The sequence below is a fragment of the Scomber scombrus genome, chromosome 15 (assembly GCF_963691925.1).
Source record: "Scomber scombrus chromosome 15, fScoSco1.1, whole genome shotgun sequence".
NCBI classification, from domain to species: Eukaryota; Metazoa; Chordata; class Actinopteri; order Scombriformes; family Scombridae; genus Scomber; species Scomber scombrus.
The window spans coordinates 19,866,847-19,888,334 of NC_084984.1; the positions used below are offsets into that span (position 1 = coordinate 19,866,847).

The 21,488-nt window shown below is 39.2% G+C and overlaps 4 protein-coding genes across 6 annotated transcripts in view; 2 read left to right on the forward strand and 2 right to left on the reverse strand.

The window, feature by feature from the left end:
* The first annotated feature begins 1,402 nt into the window (after positions 1–1,402).
* On the forward strand, positions 1,403–6,426 carry hdhd2 (haloacid dehalogenase-like hydrolase domain containing 2). 2 transcript variants are annotated; one of them, XM_062434817.1, is made up of 9 exons: positions 1,403–1,471; positions 3,589–3,698; positions 3,874–3,976; positions 4,171–4,276; positions 4,693–4,777; positions 5,114–5,279; positions 5,479–5,529; positions 5,804–5,867; positions 6,048–6,426. In XM_062434817.1, exons 2-9 carry the CDS (start codon positions 3,598–3,600, stop codon positions 6,149–6,151), a joined length of 780 nt encoding a protein of 259 aa, XP_062290801.1. In that variant the 5' UTR covers positions 1,403–1,471; positions 3,589–3,597; the 3' UTR covers positions 6,152–6,426. The 2 variants fall into 2 exon arrangements, with proteins under 2 accessions (XP_062290801.1, XP_062290802.1); XM_062434818.1 differs by having other exon boundaries at positions 1,409–1,423.
* A 418-nt stretch (positions 6,427–6,844) lies between these two features.
* katnal2 (katanin p60 subunit A-like 2) lies at positions 6,845–14,118 on the reverse strand. The gene is made up of 16 exons (XM_062434882.1): positions 14,065–14,118; positions 12,508–12,578; positions 12,237–12,403; positions 12,024–12,060; positions 11,712–11,802; positions 11,510–11,608; positions 11,282–11,329; positions 11,077–11,154; positions 10,560–10,658; positions 9,645–9,708; positions 9,428–9,546; positions 9,138–9,229; positions 8,580–8,690; positions 8,180–8,342; positions 7,108–7,210; positions 6,845–6,984 (listed from the first exon to the last, which is right to left on the reverse strand). The coding sequence occupies exons 1-16, from the start codon at positions 14,116–14,118 to the stop codon at positions 6,845–6,847; spliced, it is 1,536 nt and encodes a 511-aa protein (XP_062290866.1).
* Positions 14,119–16,232: 2,114 nt separating this feature from the next.
* Positions 16,233–19,770, reverse strand: sigmar1 (sigma non-opioid intracellular receptor 1). 2 transcript variants are annotated; one of them, XR_009927162.1, is made up of 6 exons: positions 19,566–19,770; positions 19,343–19,394; positions 18,587–18,735; positions 18,295–18,387; positions 17,121–18,171; positions 16,233–17,066 (listed from the first exon to the last, which is right to left on the reverse strand). XR_009927162.1 is itself a non-coding variant. In XM_062435239.1 (5 exons), exons 1-5 carry the CDS (start codon positions 19,708–19,710, stop codon positions 17,942–17,944), a joined length of 669 nt encoding a protein of 222 aa, XP_062291223.1. In that variant the 5' UTR covers positions 19,711–19,770; the 3' UTR covers positions 16,233–17,941. The 2 variants fall into 2 exon arrangements, 1 of the variants encoding a protein (XP_062291223.1); XM_062435239.1 differs by having other exon boundaries at positions 16,233–18,171.
* A 369-nt stretch (positions 19,771–20,139) lies between these two features.
* Positions 20,140–21,488, forward strand: part of galt (galactose-1-phosphate uridylyltransferase) — a 36,892-nt gene continuing 35,543 nt past the window's right edge. Inside the window, exons 1-2 of the mRNA XM_062434645.1 lie at positions 20,140–20,279; positions 21,155–21,324. Of these exons, the coding sequence (XP_062290629.1) occupies positions 20,243–20,279; positions 21,155–21,324 (207 nt within the window). The 5' untranslated portion in view covers positions 20,140–20,242. The remainder of the gene's footprint in view (positions 20,280–21,154; positions 21,325–21,488) is intronic.

Genomic DNA, 21,488 nt, shown 5'->3' on the forward strand with positions numbered 1-21,488 from the left:
GTAAATGATCATAAGCGACTGTACATGAATATGTATCTGCACTATAGTTGTTTAGATGTTCAGTTTTCTATTTTTCAGCTACTCGTAAACCCAATCATTTTTGTTCAGTTGTTAAGGTTGTGTCAGGGGTTCTTATAGATTAAATCTACTGTATATAATGACCTGATCTACATGATGGAGTACAGATGGGTGTCAAATTAAGGAAAAACCAACATAAAGTGTCTTAGTACAGCTTTGGATCGCTATGTGCCACCTGAACAGCTTCAGTGCTTTTTGGCATTGATTCTACAGTCTGTGAACTCTACTGGAGGGATGAACACCATATTCTAAAAGATATTCCCTCATTTGGTGTTTTGATGATGATGGTGGTGGAAAGTGCTGTCTAACATTTTAGTCCAAAATCTCTCAGAGGTGTTTAATTGGGTTGAGATGTGGTGACTCTGAAGACCATAGCATATGATTCACATCATTTTCAAATGGAGTTGGATGCATTGTCATCCTGGAAGAGACCACTCCCATCAGGATAGAAATTTTTCATCATAGCATAAAGATGATCATACGGAGCAACTTTGTATTAATTTGCAATGACCTTTCCCTCTAAGGGGACAAGTGGACCCAAACTATGCCAGCAAAATGCCCCCCGCAGCACAAGAGAGCCATCGGATCCCCTAACTGTAGGGATCAAGTATTCAGACCTGCACGTTTCTTTTCTTTAAGTTGTTAAATTCAGGACCCAGACATGACATTAATGTCGTAAGGAGGGATTTTATTCTCCAGTATCATGTTTTCGTCAATCATTATCTGAGATAATGTGCATAATATTTATGTCAGCACAAACACAGAAAATTAATAAAAACAGTACTGTTATTCACTATGAAGAGGTAACACGAAAAGAGGATTTGATCTATGCTGTCTGGCATCGTGCAGACAGACGGTTTTTATCATTAATACCACCCACCATATTAAATCTATTTGAATGCCTGTAAAGACCCTCTAATGCGATATATCTGTTGGTTGGTAGTGGGATGGGACACATATGTTTTTTTATTATTGTAATGAGTGATTAAGTGGTTAAGGATAACCCTCTTAACTGATTATGGGGGGAAATTGGGAATGGGAGGGAGTAAAAATAAAGAAAATGAAGAAACTGAAATCAAAAAGAGAATGATTTTTTTTGTACCCCTTAAGAAATAGAGTGGGACACAATGTGAAGAATAATTCATAAAGTGAAGGAGTGGAGACAGTTGTTAAATTGTTTGAGCTGCAGGGGGCAGTAATAACCACCTAGAGAAAAAAACAAGCCCTTTTTACATCGACAAACAACAGGAGGGACGTACTCTCGCGATGCTAGGGTTGAGATATTAAAATGAATCTCGCGAGAACATTGCAAGTCGTCTCACCGGTTTATTCAACCCTGCTAAAGGTTAGCTGTGCAGCTTGCTGACTTTCTAAACATACAAACATTACTCAGGTATTGCGCCGTTTTTACAATTAAAACTGCAGTATGTTGTTACATACAGTGAATTCGCTTTATGTGCTGAAGTTAAAGTCACCAACTAACATTTTACAAGCGTTTACAGTGCGGCTGTTGCTCAGTAATACCAGTTTGAGAGATGTAGCCTGTTAATTAAAGGTACACATTTTTAAAACGTCACTACAAACACTGATAGCTACTAAATCAGTACAAACACACACACAATTATTAAACTGTTTACTTCAATCGTAGGCGAAAGAAAAAAGAGAAATATAATAGGAATATTATAGAAATTCAATGGGACATGAAAGTAAGACTGCCTGTAAAACAGAAGAAAAAGCCAGGTTAACCATATTGATATATCTCCTTGTTTCAATACTTTATTGAAGCTACATGGTGCTTACACTGCGTTAAATAGACCCTTGTTTGCGTTGACATTAAAGGACAGGTTCAAAGTTTTTCAAGTCAGATGCCCAGATAAATAGTGATATAGATGTTTCTTGCTGTAATACTAGTTTATAAGCTACTGGCTATTTAGAAGAGACATACATAATGTGCTTTCATTGTAAGTGGTGGATGCCAAAACCAACAGTCCTCCTCTGCAAAAATGTATTTAAATGTTAATCTGAAGCTAATATGAAGCTTCAGCCATCCATATCAGTAAAATCAAGTAGATTTGAACAGTCTTTTACGGAAGTCTCTGTTTTAGTTACTTTTCTTCCACCACAGGTCAACAAGGAAACACAAAGAGGGAATTTGATGCTACATATACTGTAAATGTGTCAGATATCCACTTGATATGACTAACTCAGACTGCTGAAGCCTCATATAATCTTCACATCAACATTTAAATGCATTTGTTGCAACTAAATGACTGTGTGGACACTGGCTCCCATCACTTACACTGTACGGACATTTGAAGAGGATTTTTTTAACAGCCAGTATGAACAGGAGAAATGTTTACAGCAAGGAAAACCTCTTTCACCTGACTGTTGTTTTAAGAAACATTTTGGGGTCAGTACTATATTAGAGAGTAAATTCAGATACTGATAAATCGATAATTTAATATATAGAGAATATCTACATTAATGCACATTTTATATTTGTAATAATCCCTTAAATGTGGTTATCAGACACTTGTGACAAAGATATGTAATGGGGGCACGATATTTGACATGTTAACAATAAACTTTATTGTATAAATTGACATTAGTGAACTGAAACAGTAAACCTTACTGGGAATGTTATAATTATAAATAACTACAAATAAAACAGAACTACAAAACCATATGTAAGTATATATTAAACTTAAATTAAGAAAAGTATAAAATATACATAAAATGTTGGCTATGTAACTTTAAAAAAGTATAATTAAATCACTTGAAAATTCATTTGAGAAGACTAAACACATGCTTAAACATGTATATAGAGAAATAAGCTCATTATCAGATTGGCTCTTCTCTGAAAGCACAATTTCCTGTTATTAGTTGAGCTAAGTACAAATAATAGATACATAACCTACAGGCTCTGTGTGTGTGTGTGTGTACTGTCACATTGATAACTACATGACAGAAATCCAAGCATGTCTAAATAATAGGGGATCAAGCAGTCAAATACCAATAGAACACAATCCCAAAATCTGAATTCCAGGCAGAGAACCATGAACTCTGCGGACAAACTGGTCAATAATCCTCTCAGTTTGTCCCAACGTAGGTTTGAACAACGAAGTAATCTGCTAAATTCTGCCACTACTGATGTAAATTATGATTATGAGCGTATAAGCTAAAAAAGAATAAATTATTATAAAAGAATAAGCTTTTTTTAAACCCAGCAAAGCTCCATTTACAGTGGACCTTGGTCTTATTTAGCTGTTTAAAAATCATAATCAGAGACTGTCGGCCAAGCAGCTTTTATCTAACAGCAGAGCTACACAGTGTCTCTTAGGACTGAAACCTGTTGAAAAGAACCGCAGTATATTATCTGACTGTTTTGTGCCTATTGAAAGTGAGCAAGGATCATTATTTTGTAGATTTTTATATTAGAGAATTTTTCTCTATAAAAACAAAACACACATATAAGCTACAAATCATGTTCACCATGTCCTTCTCTTGCAGGCCTCCAGAATGGCAGGCAGACGGACTCTGAAGGCCGTGCTCATCGACCTGAGTGGAACTCTACATATAGAAGACACAGCAGTACCTGGAGCGCAGGAAGCTCTCAACAGGTAGGAAACACACTCTGAACCAGGTAGAGGCTCCAAATGTCAAGTCAGGAAGAGTCTGAACTATGAGAGTCACAAAAGCCTCACAGACTGACACATATCTTCTAAAGGTATTGTTGTTATTTATCATACATCAGTATTAATTCTAAGTGTGACATCAAATTCCTGATGCTGTCAGGTTACGGCAGGCGTCTGTATCTGTGAAGTTCGTGACCAACACAACAAAGGAGAGTAAAAGGAACTTACTGGAACGACTGCAACGTCTCAACTTTGACCTCCAGGTGAAACACACCTCCTCTGTCTGTAAGTGTGTGTCTGTTTGTGTGGCTGGACATTATATTTTCATTGCTTCGTTCATTATAACAGGTAGCACCAAAAAGGTATATCTGGGGCCTTATTCTTTACTGTTTCATTTAAACAGAAAGGTAAGGTTATGTCTTGTTCAAAGCCATATTTGCTTAACTTCACTCTGCAGGAAAAAGAGATCTTCACGTCTCTGAGTGCAGCGAGGAGTCTGTTAGAGCAGAAGAAACACAGACCGTTACTGCTGGTGGAGGACAGCGCACTGGAGGACTTCACTGGTACAGAGCGGAGTGTGTGTGTGTGTGTGTGTGTGAGAGAGAGAGAGAGGGAGTTGGAGACCATATTTCAATTGAATTTGATTTGGATTTTTCTTCCATTCTGTTCCATTCCAGTCAGTCTTTTTTTCAGCAGCTTCAAAACCAACCGTGCCTCTGTCTCAGACTCCATTTCTTAGAGGTCATAGCCAATATCTCAATTTACGAATTAACCATTTACCCTTGAGTTGTAAATTGTCAAATAAAGTGGCAAACGCTGAAATTACCAGAGCACAAATTGTTTATGTATTCTAACCAACAGTGGAAATGGGCAAAATATTAAATGACTTAATAAAAGAATAATCACGTCAAAATAAAAATGTATTAATTGACTTATAATTGCAGGACAACTACTGTATCCATGTCTTTCCAATTTGCAGGCATTGACACGTCTGAGCCAAACGCTGTCGTCTTCGGACTCGCTCCTGATCACTTCAACTATCAAACTCTCAACAAGGCTTTCAGGTGATAAAAGAGAAAACCTGAGGAAGTTTATGCAGTAAAAAATGGTTGTGAGAGAAAACATGGGGGAAGATGTCTCATTGCTGTAACAGACAGTAGTTTTTCTGGCTGTTAGGAAAAATGAGAATGAACTAACTATACAATTTAAGTTTTGTTTAAACATTGCCTTATAAAGACCTTTAAAAATATTTTTTGATCAGTACAAATTGCAGAATTACTGATAAAACTGACCTCTTCCAATCAAACTCATACTGTTTGTCATATAAATATTGCAATAACTTTTTCTGCTTGTCATTTTTGATAAATACAGTGCAGTTAATCATGTCTGTTACTCCCCAGGATGATTCTGGATGGTGCTCCTCTCATTGCCATCCATAAGGCTCGGTACTATAAACGGAAGGATGGCTTGGCGCTTGGCCCTGGGCCGTTTGTAACGGGGCTTGAGTACGCCACAGACTGTAAAGCTGCTGTGGTGGGAAAGCCTGAAAAGACATTTTTCACACAGGTTAGAAATAAATGTGTTAACGTTTTTCCACTTTCATTTGAAGTAAGAAAACTGGTCTTTGTATTTATCACCAGTATTTAAATCATTAAAGAATATGTATTTTGGTTGGTATCATTGTGAAAATCTGTAAAAAGCTGCTGTTTGCTTTAATTAACATCTTAATGCAGCTTCTCTTTTTCACCTGTTTCCTTCCTTCCAGGCTCTTGCTGATTTAGGATGTAGCCCCAATGAAGCTGTCATGATAGGAGATGTAAGTATATTTTTATTTCTGATACATTAACAGCAATTAAATTCAGTTAATTTTCATCATTTAGCTGAGAGACTAAGCAGGCAACGGCTCATTGTCATACACCACAGCATGGAGAGTGCTGTTGTTGGGATTGTTGTTGGGATTCAAACCCAACCTTCACTCACGAGTCACTTAAACCCCAAATAAAATAAAACTTGATAAAGTAGAAATCTGTTAAATCTCTTATTTAAAGTCGGTCTGTGGTGTTTTGGGTGTGGTTGCTGTTTTCCTACAGGACGCCAGAGATGATGTGGGAGGAGCTCAGAACGCAGGAATGTTGGGCATTCTGGTAAAAACTGGTAAGTTAAACTCAAACCTCCAACAGCATCGATTCACAAATCAAGAATCGAAATCGCGAGGACAGTGAAGATTCACACCACTAGATCTGATGCCATTGGCTAGCTACTAAACTGACTATTAAGATAAGTTGTTATTTTTGTGCTTGATGACTATCTGTTTTCTCTTGTGTCATCTTTCAGGTAAATACAGAGAAGGAGACGAGAATAAAATCAACCCTCCTCCCCACCTGACATGTGACAGCTTTCCCAATGCTGTTGAACACATCCTGAAGAACCTGCTATAAGAAAGAAGCAGCAGCAGAATTTTTCACGTTTCATTCCCTCTCCATCTTGCACACAGAAAACACTCTCAAATCATCAACACTGTTAACCGTCCCTAACTAAATAATGCATTTAAACAAAAATGTCCAATAGAATGAGGGACTACTTTCTTTAAGTCCAGAACACTGAAAAGTGAAGCCTGTTTCTCAGAAACAACTGTCTGTTGCCACAGTGACAAATGTTTTGTGAAGATATTATCATGTATGAATATATGTTTAAATAAAAAAGCTGATAACTATTATCTAGTATTTTTGAGTCCTCATTATCATTGCACAGATTAACAAAATACAGAAAGACAGCAAAACAAATTGTAGCACTAGCTCAGAACACCAGTTTTCACGTACTTTGTTCAAGATGTTTGTATTTGTGAATGATGCGTGAGAAATGTTAAATGTTTACTGGTATGAGAATTAGTTGAAGTATCAAACATGCCCCAATAAATCATATAATAGTTACACAAACACACAAGTATGATTTTTTTTAAAGATTCTAAGTAATGCAAGTAATGAATTCCATCATGCTAATAGAATATGTTGATAAACACTCTTGCAACTTTTACTTGCTCCTGTTCATTTGTATACAGTAATACGTGTCTTATCCAGATATGATGTAGTGTTAGTGTGTCTCATGTTGAAACATCCCTGCATGTATGAGTATCAGACAGACTCATACTCTCTCTCCCAGGCTGAGTATCTCTCCAACAGGTTTCGGGCTGAGGGTTTCGTGTGTGCTAAGACTTCCAGGAAGTCTGCTGTTGTCACGGTTTCCAGCTGGATGGCAGGCATGTCAGTATCTCCTGTGGAGAAGAGTCACAGTGTGGCTGCAGTGTCTTATTCAGGGAGACAGAAAACATGGATATTGTGGGGGTCAATCCTGCCATGTGGATATATATCAAACCAGCAGTGTGTGTGTTTCCTACCATCCTGATGTGTTTCCAGAGCATCAAAGATCTTGCGAACTGGTCTCATGGCAGCCTCCTTACACACCAGTCTGATGTCAGAGCCGGAGTAACCCCCCATCTCCTAAAACAAGAGAATACATAAATGGCAGTGCATCATGATGGCTGATGAAACACATTTTTTTCATAACACTAAAACTGAGAAATGGGAAATAGATAACATGTTAGATTAAACATGCATATGCAAATAAAATAGAAAAATACATGAAAACCAAAGCAGAATAACTAAAACCGAGACAGTGCTCAATTAAAGGCTTCCATTAGTAACATAGTGAGCAATGCTGTGAGCCTCTGAGTGAGGTAGAAGAGAGCAGGTGAGTGGTTACACCTGTGTTGATTAAACAGGTGGCTGCACCTGTGGGGAATTTAGGAAAGATTAGAATTGAAAAGGAGCAGCTTAAGTGGGCGCTTAGCTCTCTGGAGAGCAGAGCTTGGTGGACATTACAGGGCAGAAGCCTAGCCAAGCAACTCATATTGTACTCATTGCTGGGGGGTGGCTGCTGTTTGCATACCGGTTATGGCTGCCGACAGTGAAGATAGGTAGCGAGCTGAAGGGTGAGGTTCCTGTGTGAGGCAGGGCTGCTGGGGTAAGGTAGTGCTGATCATAGGTAGTGGTGATCATAGGAGTGCTTTTATCTGCTCTCTACATTCTTACATCTGAGAAGAGGTTTATTATAGTAAGTTAAACTGCTCGCAATAAGCAAGGGAGCTAAGATGGACATCACACAAATTACACTCATGGTCCAGAACAGTTTAAAATATAAGTTCAATGAAGATCCCTTCATTATGTACTTTTTAGTGAGTGATGGGAGACAAAATCCAGTCTTCATTATGAGAAAAAAAATTGAGTTTATTTGAAGATAATGAGGACAGGTTTTGTCATTGTTTAGCAGGTTTAAAGGGGATCCTCTGATGGCCAGTATAAACAGGAGGAATGATTGTTAAATGCTCACCCTACAATTTCTTTAAGGCACACTTGAAAAATTGTTAACCTGTCCTTTAAATTATCTTAACAAGTCCTAATGTAACACACCTTAGCCAGAGTTTCATATTCCAGCTCAGTCCGTAGCTCCACCACTCCTGTGGAGCTAAGAGGAGGCAGCCAATGAGACATCATGGCTTGGCGAGCTGGTGAGAAAGGAAGACCAACCAGAATCCTCTTCTCTAACCTCCTCAGCATGGCATGATCCAGTTCCCTAAGAGAGGAGCAGGAACAATTACAAAAGTATTTAGGACTCACGAAAAAAAACTTGTTTATTCGATTTGTTTCACTGCAGATGTTCAGATGATATTGACATCTGATGTTGTTTTAGGAAATTACCCAAACCCAATGGATAAGAGAAATAAAGCGGGAGGGAGTAAAGTATTCATCTCCATTTCTAAATATCAATACCAACATGATGAAGTCTGCGTGTATGTGATGTGTATGTTACCAAGGCAGATTGGAGGCAGCCAGTACAAACACCAGGTCCTCTGATCTCGCCAGTCCGTCCATCTGGACCAGCAACTCTGTCTTCATCCTGCGACTGCCCTCGTGCTCTCCTCTGAAAACACACATCTGTCTGCTGTTCATCAACTTTCTAATCACCTCTGCATCCACATGAGGCATTCAAAGCGGCTTATACTAAGAACATAGTTACTTCGATATAAGGAAAACCTTGTGGGAGTCCAACCATGTCAGTCTTTTTAATTTGTTTTTGTTTCCATTTCATTAAAGCTTAAACAATAATTTAAATGATCTTGCTAGGATAGTAATTATTAATCATGTTTATTAGACATGATTATTTTTGGATCAAAACTAGATACTTTTGGACCCAGTGTCCTGGGTTAACAAATTATAGACATCTCAGAGTGAGTTATCCGTCTTACTCTATAGGACACTTTGGCCGGAGACATGGCTTTAGATGGACAGACACATTGTTGCTATTGTTGGGATTGAACCCCTAACTTTCAGCACATCTACATGTGCCGCACTTTGTGGTTCAGCTCACCCCATGCTGATTCCTCTCTGGCCCATCACTGACTCCAGCTCATCCAGGAAGATGGTGGATGGGGCGTGGTACCTGGCCAGCTCAAACAGGACCTACACACAGATATGAATCAAGGATACAAACTACATCTGACAGTGTCGAATGTTGTACAGGTGTATCCTCTTCTAAGTCCGTGTACATCTTCTAGTTTTGCATTCACAGATTATCAAAACTTTGTTTCTCTTGATACAAATGTATGGCAAGAGGGGTGGAAACCAAAAATATGAAATAGTAATAGTAAAATAACCTACCCTGACCAGTTTCTCAGAGTCTCCTCTCCACTTGCTGACTATGCTTGAGGCTGAGATGTTGAAGAAGGTCGTCTTACATTCTGTAGCCACAGCCTTGGCCAGCAGGGTCTTACCTGTACCTGTGTATGGGAGTGAAACAGGTCATGATGTATAGTGTATAGTGCAAAATATAGGACTTGTAAACCTGACAAAGGTTTAACAGCACAGGAGATCTTACCTGGGGGGCCGTAGAGCAGCAAGCCCTTCCACGGAGACAGGATGCCTGTAAACAGTTGGGGGTACTGTAAAGAGAATAAAAGGAAGGAGGACAAAATTGGGAGAGAAATGGGGGTAGAAACATGAAAACGAGACAAAACAAATCATAGTTCAATATGAGAATACTTTAAAAGTGTTTAAACATGATAAACTTCCTGCTACAAAACATGTATCTACAGGCCAATTAGAAGCTGAACTGTGCACAAAGGACACTGATGAGCCTGATGTGTGGCTGAGTCAGTGCTGCAAACACCACACAACGTTTATCAGCCTGAATTTTGGGTGGTGAATAGAAGCAAATCACCAAACTGACCTAGAGAATGAGTAATAATGGAGACAGAAGTTGGGGATTGTGGGAATGTGGAGGAAAGTTGTTATTCAATAAAACTGTCCGGCAGAATAGGGGATAGACACATCAGTCCTCATCTCCGTCTGTAAATGTCAAGAGGATGCAGACAACCTGATTTGTTGTCATCATATCCATGAGAAAGGTCTGGATGATGATGATTGAAGTGTGTGTGTTTTCTGTGTGTGTGCACGCTTTTCTCATGTTTTTTGTGTGTGCCAGCTTTTATTTGTTCATGCATTTCTGTATGCATCAGCGAAATTCGGTAAATCTGGCTGCATGCATACATTCTACATGGCATTGCACCTGCGTGTATGTGCACCTAATATATGTGTTCCTTCCTCTCTGCCTATCTATCAATCTATGTATGTGTGTTACCATATTATCCCAGATATAGATTTAATGTCAGCTTAACAGACTGGCCTGACCCCACTGCCCTCCTTCTCTTTAAGCCCTTTAAAGGAGATGTATTCAGAATCGAAGACGGGCGACCGGTGCTGAAATACCAGCGTGCTTGCGCAGCGGGCGCACCTTAATGGGATAGACGACGGCCTCTTTGACTAATCGCTTTGCGTCCTCCAGGCCGATGATGTCCTCCCACCGCACGTTGGGGCTGTGCAAATAGATGTCCTTTAGGGATGAACACACACACAAACACACAGAGTGAGGGATGCATGTGGAAGCTATCAGTCAGAAATGGACACGTGTCCTGGTGCGATTAGTGCGTAAATAGGTGTCCTTTAGAGTGAAACATCAGATAAGGGAAATAGATAGAACCTGCGCCTTCATTAATACAACATTTCATTCATTCACAACAAAGCCCTTCGCTGCTCTCTAGTGGACATATTTATCATCACATACATCACTTAAAGGATATTTGCATAAGTTTCTACATCATATTTTGTGCCACAAGTTCAGATAAAACCAGCTCTTCTACATATATTTTTGTGTGTGTGTGTGTGTGTGTGTGTGTGTGTGCGTGTGTGTGTGTGTGTGTGTGTGTGTGTGTGTGTGTGTGTGTGTGTGTGTGTGTGTGTGTGTGTAGTACCCTGCTGATGATTGTAGCCAGTTCTTTCATCTCACCACTCATTCCAGAAAAGCCACTAATAGGCTTCAGCAGCCTTTCCTGCAACACAACATAAAACCATTACTGTAGGTAGTGGTGTAAAACATTTAGCATGTTTTACACACTTTGGTTAAAGTGGTTGGTTTTATATTCCCTCAGTGTTGCTTAGAGGCTTCACTGTCGTTACCATATGGTCTGATTCACTGCCCGCTCCTCTGCCGTCAGTCATGGGGCCCTACGACAGACAATGAAACATTTTTTACACATCAAGGGAAACAGAGGCATAATGAGACAGCTGTAATTAACTAATGTACAATCATAGCAGACTATTTTCATTTGGATGCATCACATTCCTAATAACTCTGCATGAGGATTAATGTTTAAAATATAAATAAATAAAAAACTTCCCCAGTACCTTCTTGTTCATGACTGCCTCTCCAGCTGGTCCGTTCCTGATGGAGGAAACATTGAGCCCAAACTCTGATGACTCTGAAGGAACAGAGGAGCCATCCTCCTGGGAAATGAAACACAGACATCAAGTTGCAAGAATCATTGCTTTTAAATGTAATATACTGATTTGGGTTGTTCTATGTTTAATGCGGTATATTTGAATGTACGTTAGCAGCTGTCTTCCTGGTTGCGCCTCCAGAGTTCGGCCTCTGGGATGGGTTGATTTTGGGAAGAGGCTTCACAGCTGAACAGGGACTCCTGGGAGAGAAAAAGCGGCCGAGCAGAGAACAACAGGAGACATTTAAACTAACCCCCAACCACATTGGGCATTCTACATCAGGGTCAAGTCTATTTAATGCTTCTTTACTTGTTACCATGTTGTTCTTGTTATGTTTTTACTCTTTTTGATCATAGTGTGAGTGTACTGTATGTAGAGTGTTGTGCCCTGAACATGAAATAAGACACAGAGACACACTCACCTCTTTATTCCACTATTTCTTGCAGATCTGCTTTCGCCTTGACACAGAAAAACAACAACAAATGCAACAAAAAATATACTATAATCAATATTTTATAAATACATTGCAGTAATTCAGAACTTAGCAACAAATACAGTATATCCAACTCTGCGTGGTGTTCCTGCTCTCACAGTTTGGGATATTTTTATTTATTTATTTGGCTCAATTTATCACCTGGTTCTGCTGTTTTTCTGATGAGTTTGGGATACTTCTGAAACTTGACGTAGTGATAGCTCTCATACTCCATTAGTACCATCTCCAGATCGATGTTATCACACACCTCAAACTTCCTCACACCAGCGTTAGTCTCCTGGTCCAAGGCCACTGCTGCAGCTACGTAGCTGTTGCATGGACACACACGTGAACTCACACACACGCACGCACAGTGTAAAGATAAAAGAAGTTACACAACCCAGGTCAACCATGTCTGCTGTCTTGTACTGACCCTTGCCCCAGCAGGTGGTGGTAGATGAGGATGAGAAGGCTCTTCTTCCTCATCTCAGTCCTCAGCTCATCCTATTGCCCACCAAAAAATAGTCAGTACTGATGTAAAAATATTCAATTACAAGTAAAAGTAATGCGTGAAAAATATGAGTAAAATGTGGTTAAAGTATTACAGTAAGTAGTGGTTTGGTCCTGAATGATATATTATTATATATGACATCATTAAATTATTAATAGTGCAGCATCAGTGTTAGAGCAGCATGTTACTGTTGTAGCTGCTGGAGGTGGAGCTAGTTTACACTACTTTATATACAGTTAGCTAATTTAGTCCAGTGATTCCCAACCTAGGGGTCAGGCACTTCTCTAATCTTTGATTTTTTAAATTTTGGATCATTTGAATTATTAAAATGAAATCATGTGAGAAGTTTAAAGGGAAAAATCACTATTTGCTTGGGCTGTTAACAACTCAGACATCTGAAATGTGACCCCAACTACACACTGCTTTTTGTAAGATATCAAAAGCCAAAAAGTTTTCATCTTTAATAATGTGTTATAGTTTATTATTCCCCCCTGTAATGTAGTGGAGTGGAACTATGGAGTAAATGGAAATACTCAAGTACAAGTACAAGTAACTCCAAATTATATTTAAGTACAGAATGTGAGTAAATGTGGATACTTTTCACCACTGGTATGGTTAAATCAATATATGTACTATATTTCTTTTGATTATATGTGGAAAATGTGTCCCAGTAAGCCACGACAGTGTGACACTAATTTACATTCATTCATTCAATTAATTCAGAATGTTCCAGTTGAAAAGGCCTATCGATTTGCGTTTTTCTTGTACTTTTTTTTGTACTTTAGTTGAGTGAGTTTCTGGTCTGCTGCTGTGTTGTGAGCCATCCAGACCTCTCAGATCATTTGGGACAAGTCTGCTTTCTGAGTCAAAACTAAACATGGAGTAGCAACATTCAGTTTTAATGCTCCACATATCTGGAGGACTATTCGGTTTTCTGCTGCCTTTCATTGGATCAATTTGAGGCTTTTGATTCATACCTTACACTGCACTTTATGTTTTATGTAAAGCACTTTGAATTGCCCTGTTATTGAAATGTGCTACATATAAACAAACTTGCCTCGTAGGGATCAGTAATTACATCTGTTGGCTATGTAAAGGTCTAAAAATCTGATTTAAACTCTGGATTAAGAAGACAGATATATAGATAGCCAGTAGAGGGGGACAAATTACCACACATTACAACCAGCTGATTTGGTATCTAGGCAACCAGTGGACGCCGACTAAAAGCTAGCCTGGTTAGCTTGACCACTTGCGTTAAAGCGCTTAATTACTATTTGTGACAATTCATTTGAAAGTGGCATAAAATACACCGAGCTTACCTGAGCCAGGATACATGCAGGAGACACATAGTGTTAGTGCAGTAACACATTGTGCCATTAACGATGAGCACAGGCAGAAGTTTATCTCTCAAGCATCAGTGCCAACAATTATTCCTTAAATCAGAGAACACACTAGAAAACAAAAGACTCATTAACTCACCGCTTCCCGGGCCTGATGAGCAACTTTCATAGACTGATATGAGAGCTCCATCATGATTTAAAGAGATTTATGAGACACTTTTTGCTGCTCGTCAGTTGTTCTTGAAGCCTGCAGTTCCAGGTGTGGGGTCTTTTTGTGGGTTTTCCCCTCGGGGCTTGCCGTACACAGGGATGAATACAATACTGCCAAATACTGCCAATGACACAGAGCAAAAGTTACAAAAACATGTGTGTGGCTTATATATATATATATATATATATATATATATATACACACACATATATATATATATATATATATATATATATATATATACACACACATGTTTTTGTAACTGTATATATATATATATATATATATATATAAGCCACACACATGTTTTATATATGTTATATATATATATATATATATATATATATATAACATATATAAAACATGTGTGTGGCTTATATATACATATATTCAAATAAATGCGTTTTAACAAAATTCAAATTGTACATGTTCTTAAATGGTATAATGAATTAAATAAAATAGCACTCAAATCCCTAATTACAAAGTAAGACACTTTATTTGTTAAAGAAAATATGAGCATGAGATGAGATTATTTTTTGTTTTTGTCAAATAAAAATAAAAAGTATATGAAACCAGTAATTAAAACATTCTTAATACCCTGCAATTAAAATCACTATAACCTCAGTGGGTGTGTTGTATTTGGAAGGACATTACAGAATTACGACAGCTATAACAGTATGTAGCGCTCTTTGAGTGATAATATTTCACCTTTAGTTCCTTTTGCTTGCAAATATTGCTGTGATTTAACCTCAGCCTCATTCAAGGCTCACATGTTCTCCCTATTGAGATGCAAATGGTATTTTAAATCACATGTGATACAAAATATTTCCACTGGAGAGCAGGGAAGAGCTTTGATGTGAGTGGGCTGATGGTGTGTATTAATGAAGACCCAGGGGTTCTATCTGTTTCCATTATCTCATGTTTTATTGTAAAGGATACCTTTTTATGCTAGCCTAATTGCACAAGGGTGTGTGTGTGTGTGTGTGTGTGTGTGTGTGTGTGTGTGTGTGTGTGTGTGTGTGTGTGTCCATATCCTTTATCATATTTTCTACTTGGATCGCTACCTCTGTGTTTGTGTGTGTTGACTCCTAAATGACATCTATTTGCACAATTTCAACATGCGGTGGGAGGACATCATTGGCCTGGAGGACGCAAAGCGATTAGTCAAAGAGGCCGTTGTCTATCCCATTAAGGTGCGCCCGCTGCCCAAGCACGCTGGTATTTCAGCAACGGTCGCCTGTCTTCGATTCTGAATACATCTCCTTTAAAGGGCTTAAAGAGAAGGAGGGCAGTGGGGTCAGGCCATTCTGTTAGGCTGACATTAAATCTATATCTGGGATAATATGGTAACACACATACATAGATGGATAGATAGGCAGAGAGCAAGGAACATCACAGACTACACTTATATGTATAAACACAAATAAACAACAACCTACACTATGTGTGTAATGTACAGTATAACATTACACATGTGGACACTCTCGCCCTTTATGCACCATAGACACACACAAACACACATCCACATGAAATACACACACTTCTATCATCATCACTCAGACCTCAGCCTCATGGATACGATGACAACAAATCAGGTTGTCTGCATCCTTTTGACATTTACAGACAGAGATGAGGACTGATGTGTCTATCCTCTATTCTGCCAGCCTATTTTATTGAATAATACCATCTGTTCATACGCCACATACACACACCCGCAATCCCTGCGCTCATCTCGATATTTATTAACTCCCCTGAGTATGTAAGGTAATAGTTTTGTGAATTCACTCATCTTCTGTTTACCGGCTAAAATCGTCCCTTACGTTTATTCTGCAGGACAAAGGCATCTGTGATGGATTACATACTGGGGTAATAGCTCACTGCACTGCAATGCAATATATACTCTGACTATAGGTCTCTCTGAAGAATAAACTAGTCCTTAATCCAGCATAATTTACAGCACTATGGTGAACTATTAAAAAATGAATGGCTCCATAGTAGGAGTTGGCCTCTAAGATGAGCAGAGCTTTAACTTTGTGTTACTTGAGTCTAATTTGGATTCAGTGTGTATGTAAGGAAACAGGCTTGGGTCATTTTTATTCCAAAAACATTTATTTCTTTTGGCACTGTCAGTTTTCATCATTACCTTACAGTACATTGCACATCCACTCATCAATGTTCAAGTTACAGTATCATTTGCTTTTCCATCCAACCTGAGACCACATGATGCTGATGCTGCTTCATTTCAACCAAATAACTCCAGTTTTGGGTAGCTACAGTATGATTTCACCCCCACAGAAGCACTAATATGGTGCTTGACGGGTTCAAGCATCAATCTGAAAATAAGGCTTATATTTGATCTGAAAAGGTAGAAACTGGGGGCAACAGTGATTTGCTTTTAGAGTACAATTCAAAGTGTAATATTTTCAAAAGGCTTTGACTTTTCTACTGCTTCTGCTCAGTAGTTTATTACAGTATGGAGATGTGAACGATGAGACCCGCAGATAGTGTTGTTTAGATAGTGCAAAATTCCAGAGCCAAGTTGATAGTTGTAGTTACATTTAAAAAAATATTGTAACAAGTCTATTTCAACTCATAAAACTTTCCAAAATATGTCAGATACATTACATAATGTATTAGGATTAAATCCTAAAAATGTTGGGTTTTGAGGAGAGAAAAAAAAGGAGAAATCTGAAAATTGCTCCAATATCATTGTTTGAAATCAGCTGTTGCACGGTAGCTCTGGAGTCAACACACAATAAGACACAATCTATGATCATTTAAACATTGCTGCCTCTGAGCTGGCGAGGATCTGAGTACGACTCTCATTGGGGCAACATGGGACCTTCCTCACACCATCCTTGCACTTTTCTTCAAAATAATCTCTTTGATTGACAGATCGACTCTGAGCGAGTGCCAAAACACAACAGAGGCTTAATCTTTGGAGATAACACACTTCTTGGCTTTTTGGTGTCGGGTTCTGTGACATATGTTTTAAAGAGTCAGATATTCAGAAAAATGGATTAACACAAGACCCACATTCACTGAGAATCCACATGCATATAAATATGAGATGGGTATCTAGAAAATGCTGTTTGTTTTACAAGCCAAATTAAGCTTTGCACATTTTTTTTAAGAAGGACTCCTTGGTCTAGAGATGCAGGACAATCAATAACTAATTTGAACTTCAGCATTAAATTATATACATTTCACTGGTTGCTGAAAAAGTGCATACTCCACCTTGTTACAAACGTGTCTGTATTATTCACAGAACAATCTCAAATTTGGCAAGAGTAGTTTTAAGGTCTTTGAGACTATTTCTTTAAACTGGATCTTAAAAATATAATAGTTTGTATATTTTTAAACTTACAGTAAGATCTCACTGACTAGGGAGGCAGTAGCAGAGCTCTCAGAGGAATGATCATTGTGTAAAGGATACTAAGGAGGGACTTGAGGTGAGGGTTGATTCAGAATGACATGTTGCTGCATGTACAGCCTTAATTTCTTAAAAGTCAGTGGTTTAAAAAAAAGATTCACTGTTGTTGATGCAGTTTGATGTCAGGATGTCAGTTTGTGTTACAAGTCGGGGTGAAGTCAAACATTTAGTTTTTTGTATAGCCTTCATGGAGAGCCACACACTTGAATGTAGATGGAATCAACTCTACTGATGCTTGATTGTCTACAATTTCCGTTAAAAATGGTTGAACAGACTTTCCCCCCATGCTAGATGTAAGTGGTCAGGGGACAAAAAGGGGCTTCGGACGACATGGCAAACATTTGATTTTACTGTCCCTGTGCAGGCCGCGCCTCAGAAAACTCCGGCGTCTGCGAGTAGTGTACCAGCCTCGAGCAGCAGACATTTGACGTAAACTCGTACAGTGTAGAACATTGTAAGGAAGTCCTGGGTGCTGAACAGGGTGTCTGCCAGAGCGAAGCCCAGCGTGGAGGGGATGAAACCTCGGCCGTACTCCACCATCCACGTCCCGGCGCTCCACTGGACAGATGTAGCCTCGCCTACGCTGTGTACGATGGTGTCACCTGCAGGATACAAGCAGTCAGACATGGAAACTACTGAACTGGATTCGTACACATGAAGGAAAATGACATGACTTGTTCATATAAGTTCATAACATTGCAAATTAAAATGTGTTAAGGTGTTACCAGGGTAGTAAAGTTCACTCTTAGTTGTTCCCTCCTTCCACTGTCTGAAAGTGCCAGAGATGATAGTGTCTGAAATCTCAGCCCAGTAGCGACCTGACAGAAGGAAAGAGCAAACATGGTGTCAAAATTAGATGAGGTTTTCTTCATAGTTTGGTCACAAAAAGAAAATACATCACAAACTCCAAGAAAAAGGCTCCCAAGTATGTGAAAATATGTTTGCCCCAGAAAGAGGAAAGTGTGTATTGTCCATATTGCAAAAAGACTGACTTTTTTTAACCCCCTCCTTCCTCACCTGAGTGTCCTCCTGTGTCCACCGCGGTACCAAACAGCAGCAGGTACTCTGTGAGCGAAGCGTGGAGGAGACACATGGAGCCCATCCAGCCTCCAGCGTTCACAAACACCCACTGCAGGTCCTCGTCTGGCAGGATGTGGCCAGGATATCTATTAAAGTTGAGTTACACTATATTAGTCGGCTCTTAAACACACAGTACAGCTACTCATCTGATAATGATTCTATTTTTTAGTCTTTAACTAGTAGCACTGAAAACATTTGTTGTTCCTGGTTCCAGTCTCTCAAATGTGGGAATTGTTCACAATTTTGGTCACCTGAAATAGGTTCTGTCGGGCCACTACCCCATATAAAGGGCAGAAGGTGTTATTTGACACTGGAAAGCTTTTAAAGTGAATAAAATAAAATCTGCTGCCTCACAGCAAGCTTTCCTCCCTACTTTACCTCAGCTGACCACTGAATGGCCTTTTAACCTTCTCAGCTTCACTTAACTGGAATGTAACATCTCCTCAAGTTACCATAGAGTGAGCTAGACTGAAACCAGTCTGCAAGTGCTGAAATAGTTAGTTTGAAATCTGATAATTGACCTATTAAGTTAAAAAGAAAAAAACTCAATTCCTTGGTTGCAGTTGCTCAAACCAGTTAGTGAAAACAAATAACACACATAAACAGAATATTGGTTGGAGTCCTAAATGTGTACATGTCAGTCCAATGTTCAATGTTTTAATATGATCTGGTGTGAAATAGTGACATTGTTACCTCTTCCTGAGCTCCACCACCACTTTGGAGAAGGCCTGCTCATGGTCCTGTCCTGAGAATACACACATTAACAGCATGTTGAGTAAACATGAAAGGCAGGGAGTAGTAGCTGTTTAAGCTAACTGCATTAATATATTTATACTTTAAACAGCATTCCAGTTGAATTCAGGTTGCTCTACTCTTGACTTGCTTTGAGCTCCAAAGTCCTCATGACCAAACTCACCTGCGTACTGTTTGGCCAGTTTGGCGACGTCTTCTTTGTTGAAAACGTATTGCTTAGTGGCCATCCAGTGCCGCAGCAGCAGCACGGCCAGGACGGTGACTACGGAGAACAGGAACAGTCTTAAACTCGTTTTAATTAAAGACATGATGGAAACAAAAGCCAACAGACAGACACACAGCGACAGGTCTCAGGCTACATGTGTACACAGAGGCAGACAGGTTGCTTCAAAAGACTGACAGCTTCTTCCTGATCAGGTGGGGGCGGGATATGCTCGCTCGACCAATCATGGACTGAGTTGGTCGCGTAGGCAACACATCCCCCTGGTTGCCAGCATGTTATAAAAGCCCCCATTTAAAGAGTTTTGAGATTATTTTTTTATACAGTATTGTGGTCCCCTCCACATATATAAATACACTGTAATAAAATGCAATTAGTTGGTACATTTTTTGTAATTATTATTGGTTATTCCTGCCTTCATTTTGGGGCTTTTTTCTTTTGTCCACACACACGTGCTGATAGGTCACAAGAGCACGGCTGTGTTTCGCCGGTCAACAACAGGAAGTAGGCCGCGGAGTATTGTGGACGAGGTAGAATGAGCTAGCTGTCAACCAAAGTTCAGAAAGAGTTAATAATTCGATATATTAACACCACAGAAGTGGAAAACAGCGCTGAAGGCCATGAGTGTGAAAGAAGAAGTCAGCTTTGACCCGAAAGGTACGGAGCTTTTATCCAGGAGCTGTAGCTGTAGGAGAAAGTAAATCCAGACTCCATTTAAAATCTGATCATTTTATCTTAATGTTATCTTGCCTAACGCCAAAATCCACAATACCAGAATGTTTACAGATACATGGGACACATTATTGGACTCCTTATGGATACACTGCAGAGCAATATCAGCTTTTAAACCTGCTGTTTTACATTTTAACGCATCACAAGGAATGTCGACCAATTATTAAAACAGTACATTTATTAAACCAAAGTGATGCTTTGCTGATTTTTTTTACATGCCGATTTAATTAACAGGTCATACCCATTCATAAAATGTATTTTTTGATGTATTTTTACACTGAACCTGATTTATTCTGTAGAGGAACCGAAAGATTAACACATTTCTCAATGGAGTTCGGTCATATTGAATCTCCCTGTAAAGTGTAAACAGTGCTTGTGGTTGATAATTGTATGCTGAAAACAATATAAGTGATATTAATCCAGTCAGCCCTGTGCAGCGACATAATTTACTGAGGAAGCAGGCTTGTCAAGTCTTTATTCATGGTTTCATACAGAGTTTATTGCTCCACAGTCTCGTGACTTAGTTCCTGTTGCTTCTGCTTCAGGTTTGTGCTGGATTTGGTTACAATAACAATGAGTAGATTAGCAAACAGGCATCCCTATTTATAATCCAAAGATATCATCTGCGTCAGAATGTCAGTAGTTTCTTTTTGTGTGATCTCCTTTTGATAACTAATCTAATGTTTTTCACTCCATTCACTGAGCCTCCCCCTGAAACTGTTTGGCCTGCCTCCCACTTTGAAAACCTTTGTGTTATACTATTGTTTTGTCTGACTGCATGTCTCTCGTGTACCCCTCAGAGCACCAGCACCTGCGTTACAACCCTCTGAGAGACAGCTGGGTCCTGGTGTCGGCCCACCGCATGAAGAGACCCTGGGCTGGTCAGGTAGAAAAACCTCCAGAGGAACACGTAACCAGACACGACCCCTGCAATCCGCTCTGTCCTGGGAACACACGTGCAAATGGAGAGGTAAGAACAGGTAATACAGTAGATGGATGGATACATACAGTAGGTCTGTATTATGGGCAAGGGAGCAACATTTCCTTTATGGCATATATGAAGGGAGTCACAGATGTCACATCCAAACTTTTCTGAAGTTTAGAGGTTTCTCTGCTGTCACGCCCTATTGATCT

Bases quoted from the DNA above. Each gene is read 5' to 3' on its own strand.
- hdhd2 (XM_062434817.1), top strand. From the start codon at position 3,598: ATGGCAGGCAGACGGACTCTGAAGGCCGTGCTCATCGACCTGAGTGGA. The intron at 4,778-5,113 runs GTGATAAAAGAG...GTTACTCCCCAG, and splicing joins ACTCTCAACAAGGCTTTCAG to GATGATTCTGGATGGTGCTC. The intron at 5,530-5,803 runs GTAAGTATATTT...GTTTTCCTACAG, and splicing joins AAGCTGTCATGATAGGAGAT to GACGCCAGAGATGATGTGGG.
- katnal2 (XM_062434882.1), bottom strand. From the start codon at position 14,118: ATGATGGAGCTCTCATATCAGTCTATGAAAGTTGCTCATCAGGCCCGG. The intron at 12,404-12,507 runs GTCAGTACAAGA...TCCATGCAACAG, and splicing joins CACCACCTGCTGGGGCAAGG to CTACGTAGCTGCAGCAGTGG. The intron at 9,230-9,427 runs GTAGGTTATTTT...ATCTGTGTGTAG, and splicing joins ACTCTGAGAAACTGGTCAGG to GTCCTGTTTGAGCTGGCCAG.
- sigmar1 (XM_062435239.1), bottom strand. From the start codon at position 19,710: ATGTCTTTAATTAAAACGAGTTTAAGACTGTTCCTGTTCTCCGTAGTC. The intron at 19,395-19,565 runs GTGAGTTTGGTC...GTGTATTCTCAG, and splicing joins ACTGGCCAAACAGTACGCAG to GACAGGACCATGAGCAGGCC. The intron at 18,736-19,342 runs GTAACAATGTCA...CAACTTTAATAG, and splicing joins GTGGTGGAGCTCAGGAAGAG to ATATCCTGGCCACATCCTGC.